The following is an 8,788-nucleotide window of genomic DNA, read 5'->3' on the forward strand; positions in this document are numbered from 1 at the left end:
GTAAAAAAATATTGACTTACAAAATTTTCTACTTTATCTTACAAAATTTCTACAAATAAACTATAAATCAGTTTAAGTATTGTATAAAGTTGTATTGTTTTTAAGGGTATCTATAAAATTACCACATTTATACTACAGTTAAACTATAATCTATGTTGAAAAAATATGTTGACTACAAAATTTTCTCTTCATCTATAAAATTTCACAAAAAAAAAACTACAAATAAACCAACCTATCTTATTCCATCTTCATCCTTGTCAAAGGCCCATGACTACTCCTTAATGAAATCTTCAGGGTTGTATATGTACCAAATTGGTGTTGGCCACAGCCACCGCCAGTATTTGGCGTTATTATTGTATGGGATTTACAATGGGTTTCATATTGAATCTCTTTGGCTAAAAATCTGATTATAAAAAATGGATCTCATCTCTGTATTTTTTGAGAAGAAGAAGGAATGGAGAAGAGAAGGAAATGGGAGGGGGAAAACAGTGCTGGTCAGATCTTGGGAATTACGGGGAGAGAGAAACGTGGATATATGGACACCTTTAATTAAGGAGTAAAAAACTGTCAATTAATTATACCTCTAAATTTATTATGGTATATAAATGGTAATTTGGTATGCTGAAATGTAATTAACTCAAACCTTAAACATTGAGGGTAATAAGGTTTCATATATGGTATAGGAAGGTAAAAATCCCATATTTATATGCTATAAATTATGTCACTAAGTATAAAAAGGAAATTTAAAGTTAATTATGCAAAATATATAAAAGATGGATTAAAAAAGGGTTTACTACATAAATTAGGACAGAGAGAGCAATAAATAATTATTAATGATTGTCGAGCGATAAACCTCGAGTAAAAGATACACTTAAACACATGTCATATCCATATTATAAGAAGCTATTTAGTTATTAGTTTCCATAAATATGATATTATTTTATATAATATCGATGTTCAGCGTACGGTATACACCGAGTAATTAGTTTCCATAAATATGATATTATTTTTTTTCATTTTCAAACCTAAAACTTTTAAGGGAGAAATTCAAAAATAGCCAGATTTACAAGTAATCATTCAAAAATAGCCACAGTTTCAAAATAATCGAAATTTAGCCATTTTTCATGTAAAGATAAATCTGAACGAAAACACTGTTCAAAATTCGGAAAAAACTCCAGCATAATATACAAGAGTTCCATAATATTATACTGGAGTTCCAGCATAAGTATACTGGAACTCCAGTATATTATACTAGAGTTCCAGACTTCCAGTATAATATACTAGACTTCCAACATAATATACTGGAATTCCAGTATAATATACCGATCCAGCATAATATGCTGGAAGTTCATACACAGGTGCACCGATCTCCAGTATATTATGCTGGAACTTTCCGAGATATAGCAAAATAATGGCTATTTTTAAATGACTTTACAAATGCTGGCTATTGTTGAATGACCAATCCGAAAACTGGCTAGCCCGTGCTATTTTTGCAACATTTAATTAAGGTTTGAGAGATCCTATGTAATGAATCAGCAGCACACTCCAACAGTACCTAGACGCAGTACTAGAGAGAGGCATTTGCCAAGTCATTTGAACCACTACGTGGTCCCCAATCCAAAAGGGAATGTTCTATCTGTCAAGCCGTTAGAGAAGGGACAAGAATTGCTTGGCAAGGAATAGCATATATATAGCAGCATCAACAATTAGAATAGGTGTGGATGAAGTTTGCTTTTTTTTTATTTCATTAGCTACCTTGTAGCAGTCTGGGACCTCTCTTTTCTTGTTTTTCATTTTTTTGTTCACTGTTTCTCCTTGTTTTCCTAAGGATTGAGGATAATATAGTGTTACCCTTCAGTTCAATTGAATATCATATCTTGTTTCCTTACATTGGTGCTTTCATTAACCCTCCTTCTACAAATGGGTGACGGTGCACACAATACTCGGTTGAAATCTTTGGATGAAGCTGTGAAACACCTCCAAGAGCAGTCAGCTGTTCACACCAAAGCTCTGGACTCCATCCACAATACCCTTCAGGAGATTGTTGCGCACATGGCTTCTCAGAGAGCTCCTTCTCCGACGCCGGTGCCGCTCGCTGCTAGGCCTTCTTCCTCTGTGTTGGGTCAATCATCGACGCCGCAACCACAAACTGGATATAAGCAACATACATCACCACAGACACCAGTTTTTAACGTCACTCAACCACCAGAACAACAACAACCCTCTAATCACTCGCAGAGACAGAGCCATTGAATTGCCAAAGTGCGACGGTAACGCTGCGGAGAGTTGGATTTTCCAGGCCCGTCAGTATTTCGACCACTATAATGTTTCCGACGAAGAACGCATCAACCAATGTTCATTCTTCCTTGAAGGCGACGCCAGAGATTGGTATCAATGGATGTACCGGAATCATCAGTTATGTGGTTGGGCTCACTTGATGAGAGCTTTTGTGACTCGTTTTGGAGCAAAATCATTGGAATCACCGGAGAGTTTGCTTGCAAAATTGCAAATGACTTCTTCCGTTCATGACTATCTCTCCCGTTTTGAAAAGCTCGCTAACCGTACGACAGAGATGTCACCGCCGATGTTGAAACATTGCTTTACTTCAGGGCTTCTACCAGATATTAAGGTTGATGTGCTTTCCTTTCGCCCCATGGACTTGAATGAGGCCATCGGGTTGGCCTTTTTACAAGAGCAGAAATATTTGGCCCAACCCAAACTAACAACCCGACCCACTTCTTCCTCTAAACCACAGCCTCTTTCCCTGCCACAACAAACCACTTGGAACCCTAAATCAACCCCGTCAATCTCTCCTTCTTCTCAGTCTCCGACTGCCTCTCTTCCCGGAATTGGCCGCATCCCTTTTAAAAAACTGACACCGGCGGAGGTTCAACGCAAACGCGAGCTCAATTTTTTCTTCAATTGTGACGAAAAATACCACAAGGGTCATCGTTGCTCCTCTGCACCCCAGCTTTTCCTTCTTCTAACAGATGACGAAGCCCTTGAGGATCCTCCATCGGAATTGTTACCACCACCATCTGATTCCCCTCCTCCTGATATATCACCTGCCTCACCCTCTCTTCTCACCATCAGTCTTCACGCCTTGTCTGGCGGACTAGACTCCTCCACTATTCGCGTGACTGGCTACATCAAAGGCCTTGCAGCTCAGATTCTCATTGATGGAGGTAGCACTCATAATTTTGTCAATCCGCGTGCTGCTAGGAAACTTAAATTGGCTATTGAACCATCTACTAGATTTTCTGTTGTGGTTGGAAATGGGCATGCATTGACGTGTCTTGGAGTGATACATGATGTTCCTATTACTATTCAAGGTTTTTCTTTTTCCACTAATTTCTTTGTCATTGATCTTCATGGGTCTGACCTTGTTTTGGGTGTGGTTTGGCTAGCCACACTAGGTCCTAGTACTACAGACTATGTCAACTGTCTCTTTGAGTTGAACATTTCTGGGCAACGCATTTGTTGGGTAGGTGACCCTGTTTCTTCCTCAACCCAAATCAATATGTCCACCCTTCGTCGTTGTTCACAAACTGATGCCATTTCTTATCTCCTGCAGTTAGATCTCCGCTCTACATCTACCACTTCTTCACCTGATTATCCTCAAGACTTATCCCTTCTCCTCCAATCCTATGATGATGTATTCAAATCTCCTGAGTCACTTCCACCCTCTAGACNAATGTTCTATCTGTCAAGCCGTTAGAGAAGGGACAAGAATTGCTTGGCAAGGAATAGCATATATAGCAACAACAACAATTAGAATAGGTGTGGATGAAGTTTGCTTTTTTTTTATTTCATTAGCTACCTTGTAGCAATCTGGGACCTCTCTTTTCTTTGTTTTTCTATTTTTTGTTTCACTGTTTCTTCCTTGTTTTCCTAAGGATTGAGGATAATATAGTGTTACCCTTCAGTTCAATTGAATATCATATCTTGTTTCCTTACACTATCCCCATGCAAGCATCAATGACTGATTCCACGCCTCGAACCTATGACTTATAAGTCACACGTAGACAACTTTAACATTGCTCCAAAGCTCCCCTGGATATATGACATGGAAACAAATAATACAAACTTGACCATCTTCTATCAGTCCCTTCCCTTGTCCACTAGCTCTCCTGTCCAGAGTGAAAGACGTGTATAGATCTAAGGGAAATCTTAAGAGAACCTTGATCCTATTGATCACAAAGAGTTCGAGCCGAATGACGTAGGTGCACAAGAGTACATCGCTGTGAGTGTGATAAACAATTCATCCTCGATCATCAAATTGGGTTTCGGGTAACTGCCCGTAAAATTCCTGATTTAGACTACCATAATAACAACAACAATAACATACCCAGTATAGTCTCACATTGTGGGATCTAAAGAGAGTAATGCATACGCAGACGGCAGACCTGACCCCTACCTTGTGGAGGTAGAGAGCTTGTTTCCGATAGACCCTCGGCTCAAGAAAAGCAATTCACAACAGGTTTGAAAAAGAAAAACAAAGCCGCCAAACTCCCGAATTAAACGTAACAATAGAAACCATGAACCAGAAATGGAAAAAAGATGACAAGCATCATATTAAGCAATATAAGTTGGTTACAGTGGTGGTAAACATGACTATATTCGTGACACCAATATACAGTTTTCACGGAAACACAAACCAACAACAGTTACATGTCAACCACACCAGTTCAGCAGCAAGCAATAATCACCATAAGAAATCTCTCTCTATTTTACAAAGTTATTGTCAAGAAAAGAAAAAGAAGGGACAATGTTAAGCTGATGTTGAAGAATGTAAAATTAATTCGAATTTTGACAAGAAAACTCTCCCCCCAAAGGCGGATCTAGGATTTTTATAACATGGGGTGCACCACTATAAAAAGGAAAAAATAAAAGTATTAAGTGAGAATTGATCTCAACTTCTCTAAGTAAATAACTTAGCATTCAACCAAGTGGGTCATTTAACCTTTTTGGAGCATGGGTTCCAGCAGGTTATATTTGATCAGTTCTAAAAAATAAGTACATAAAATACCTAATTTGGCGGAAAGACCATGGGTTCACGTGCCCCACACACTGGGCTATAGATCCGCCCCTGTCTCCCCCTAGAATCCAGATACAACAAAATAATCCTATGCTCTGATAAAACTTCAATTAGATAATATTCAACAATAGATTAAATGATGTTCAAAAATAAGAAGGAAGGGGGGGGGGGGGGGGGGGGGGGAGGTCACTTATTATTGAAAATTTCCTAGAAGAGGAGAAAATCCCCGTAAGTTTTACAAAACCTGATATGGTATAAAAATTATTTTACTTTATACATCATAAATTGGTAAGACTAAGTGCTTCCATGCTCGTTACACACAGGACAGAATGGCAGTCAATAAGCCTCAAAAATGATATAACTGAAAAATATGCGCCTTCTGTTTAGGGTAAACAATTAACCAAAATTAAAAGAACACAGCAATTTTTTCAATCTTCTTCAGGTGGTGATAATGCAGTTATGGCGTTATCACCATATCCAGGTTGGCAGAAGACCTCACCTAGGTTACCTCTGAGAAGCTACCAGTTATCTTCGTGTTTCAAGGGGCTCTGTCAAATGGCTTAGTATCATTGTAACAAACATCCCAGACAGCTTCCATGGCATCCCTACTGGCTGACTCCGAACAATATGGGTTACCCGCCATCGATTTCATCACTCTTCGCCTCACACATTCCTTCATAGGGCCAAGTGCAGAAGGGAAAAATTTAGAAACTAATCAACTATTAAGCAACTTGTTGACAACTTGACATACACACACGGAAGGATAAAGTGATATAGGGAGACAGTCCATTTACTGAAAGATCAATATAAGGTGATATATAGAGGCAATCTTAACAATCCCGCTTTCCAATTCAATTTTGTCTTCCATGAAGTAGAAGAATAGCTTGAGATTTTACAGGATTGTCAAGTTCTTTTCCCTTCTATCATTACATACAGTATTCTTAAGGCGCATGGTGTCAAAGATTAAGAAAGATGCGTACTATCTCATATGTCATGAATCTTTTTTAAAAGTGAATCCAGTACGAAGTGCCAGGCATTTGGATAACTTCGTTAAAAATTTCTTGGGCAAATCAGTTTTAGGTTTTCGGAAAACAATTGCGTGTTTAATATTTCTGAGAGGATCTGTTTTGGAAAAGAGAACTTCTTAGATTCGGAGTTTATGAAAGGGAAAAAGGCCATTATTACCCCTATACTATTGTAAATAGTACACATTTGTCCTTAGTTTCACTTTACGTCCAAAATTCACCCTATTGTTAACAAACCTGATGGAAATGCCCCTAACCCTAACGGATGGCCAATGTGGCAGCTGACCCACTCAATTTTTTCCATGTCAGCTGCCAAGTCGCTTATTTACTCAATTAAAAAAAAAATTAAAACATATCCCCCCAACCCCACCCCCTTCGGGCTCCCTACTTCTTCTTCTTCCATGAGTTCTTCGTCTTTGCTTTAAATTTTTCAAATCCAAATTAGGCCAAGTTTTCATCAAACTGACTCAAGTTGCAACCATAACTTCTCAACATTAATATTCTCAACAAATTTCAGCAAACACTTTGCTTAACTTCAGCTTAAGCATTCTTACAAATCCTTTAATGGTTATTTTTTTTTCAAATCTATAAACATCAGTGTTATTCTTTCCGTTTCAAGCTTCAATTTTTATTTTTTCACTCGATTTCGGTAGGAAACAAGCAGAATTCAGATTCCTGTTGCTTAACTTTTCTTTATCTTAACTTCTATGTAAAGTCCGAACCAAAAGCTTCCCTATCTCCTAGTGAAACCCAATAGTAAGTTTAGATCCATGAAACATGGTTTAATTTGACCACAAAAGGTTTAGATCTTGGAGGTTAATACCAATTCACACACACTATGCAAGAAATTCACTCAATTCTTCACTCACACACACACAAACACACTGCACAATACGAATACACTGAATTCGCCCCATAGCTGTTCAGCTCGCTTTCATAGCTTTCTACCTCAATCACCATCCTCTCCATTGAAATACACCATTTTTTTATGACCTTCCTTCCAATGAAAAAACCAATTCTCACTGAAAACACTTAACAAAAAATCTCTCCATTTAACCATTTTCACAAACACCATATCTTCACCAATAAAAGCACAGACTCCAATGACTCTGTGCTAGACTAACCGATTGAAGGGCCTCCTTCTACCGTAAGCTATCAACACCCAACAAAGCAATAATGAGATATGGAGTACTAAACTTTACATTGTTTAATACATATGAGTATTATCCCAGTCATATTAGATTCTGGTTTAATTTCGCTATCTGCATTCCTACTCATGTTATAATTTTTCTTTTAATTGAGTAAATTAGGTGACTTGGCAGTTGACATGGAAAAAATGGAGAGGATCAGCTGCCACATTGGCCATCCGTTAGGGTTACGTGTACTATTTACAATAGTGCAGGGGTAATAATGGCGTTTTTCCCTTTATGAAATCCAACTTTCACAAATTAACACTAAAGACTTGAGAGAATGTAGGTGCACAATATGGTTAAAATTTTCGGAAAAGGGCCATATTTTCTTTCTTTGAGAATGAATACGTTGTCAGTAAGGCTTAAACCTCCGACCCCCCACCCCACCCCCGGTGTTTAAGTTTCTTAATAAATCCACCCATGTTGTTATACATTAGGTTTTATTTTACCCCTCACCCGTTAAATCCTCCATCTTAGCCTTCAATGGCAGGCCGTCATTAAACAAAAAGACCCGCTCCATCTTTAATGGATAACCCACCCGGCCCAACTACTTACCCCAACCCCCTCGACTAAAAGAAACAATTACGTCCTCTCCTTCATGTATTCTTTTTCCCCAAAAAGAACCCAACCATCTCTTTCCACCATTGAAACACAGTACTCAAGAGCTAACAAAAGAAAGTTACCCTTCTTCCTCCCCTATTCTTCTTCCATTTTTTCCTCCTTTCCTCCAGAAAGATTCACCATTAAAATATTTCATTCCACAAATTTCTTCTTCTTTTTTTTGCTTCAAGCAATCCACCAAGGTTACTGGGAGTGTGTTTATAGTGTTAAAAAATGGTATCCTCTCGGTATTACATGTTCAATTTATATCCAGTAAAAAAAAATGTTTATATCTAGCCAGCCTAGGCCAAACACAGAACCTGCAATCATCAAGGTTACTGATTGATGCAGAACTAAAGCTATCTAGAGGAGCAACTATAACAGTCTTCTCAACAACAGATTGACTACAAAAAGATGTAACAAATGAAAAGTTATGAATAAAAGAGGTGGTCTATGAACCTTGTTGTTGTGGAAAATGAAGGGGACGGTGAGGAAGATGGTCTCTTTTTTTTTGGGGGGTGGGGGGGGAGTTGTAGCGAAAGGATGGTGATGTATACGAGGTGAAGGTAGCGATGGAAGCTTGTAAAATGGCAGGGAAGGTACTGGCAGAGAGATAGTGGCATTTGTAGATAAATCTGGGTTATGAATAAGGATTCCCCATGTGAAGAAGAAGAAATGACTTGGAAAAATGGCTGAAACTATTACCTGAATGACCAAAAATTCTTTTTTGGGCAAAAATCTCTATTTTTTCGAAAAACGCACTCACCTAAAGTAGTTGGGTCGGGTGGGTTATTCATTAAAGATGTGGCGGGTCTTTTCGTTCAATGACGGCCTGCCACGTGAATTTTTAGGGCTGGGATGGAGGATTTAATAGGAGGGGTAAAACAAACCTAAATTATAATGGTACGGGTGGATTATTAAGAAACTGCAGGGTG

The 8,788-nt window shown here is 38.4% G+C and overlaps 1 protein-coding gene across 1 annotated transcript in view; it reads right to left on the bottom strand.

Annotated features, from left to right (window-relative positions):
* Positions 1-5,288: 5,288 nt before the first annotated feature.
* LOC109205778 (mitochondrial inner membrane protease ATP23) overlaps positions 5,289-8,788 on the bottom strand; it is a 9,842-nt gene continuing 6,342 nt past the window's right edge. The window contains exon 6 of the mRNA XM_019368526.1: positions 5,289-5,711. Within this exon, the coding sequence (XP_019224071.1) occupies positions 5,577-5,711 (135 nt within the window). The 3' untranslated portion in view covers positions 5,289-5,576. The remainder of the gene's footprint in view (positions 5,712-8,788) is intronic.

Source organism: Nicotiana attenuata, unplaced genomic scaffold (genome assembly GCF_001879085.1).
Source record: "Nicotiana attenuata strain UT unplaced genomic scaffold, NIATTr2, whole genome shotgun sequence".
NCBI lineage: Eukaryota > Viridiplantae > Streptophyta > Magnoliopsida > Solanales > Solanaceae > Nicotiana > Nicotiana attenuata.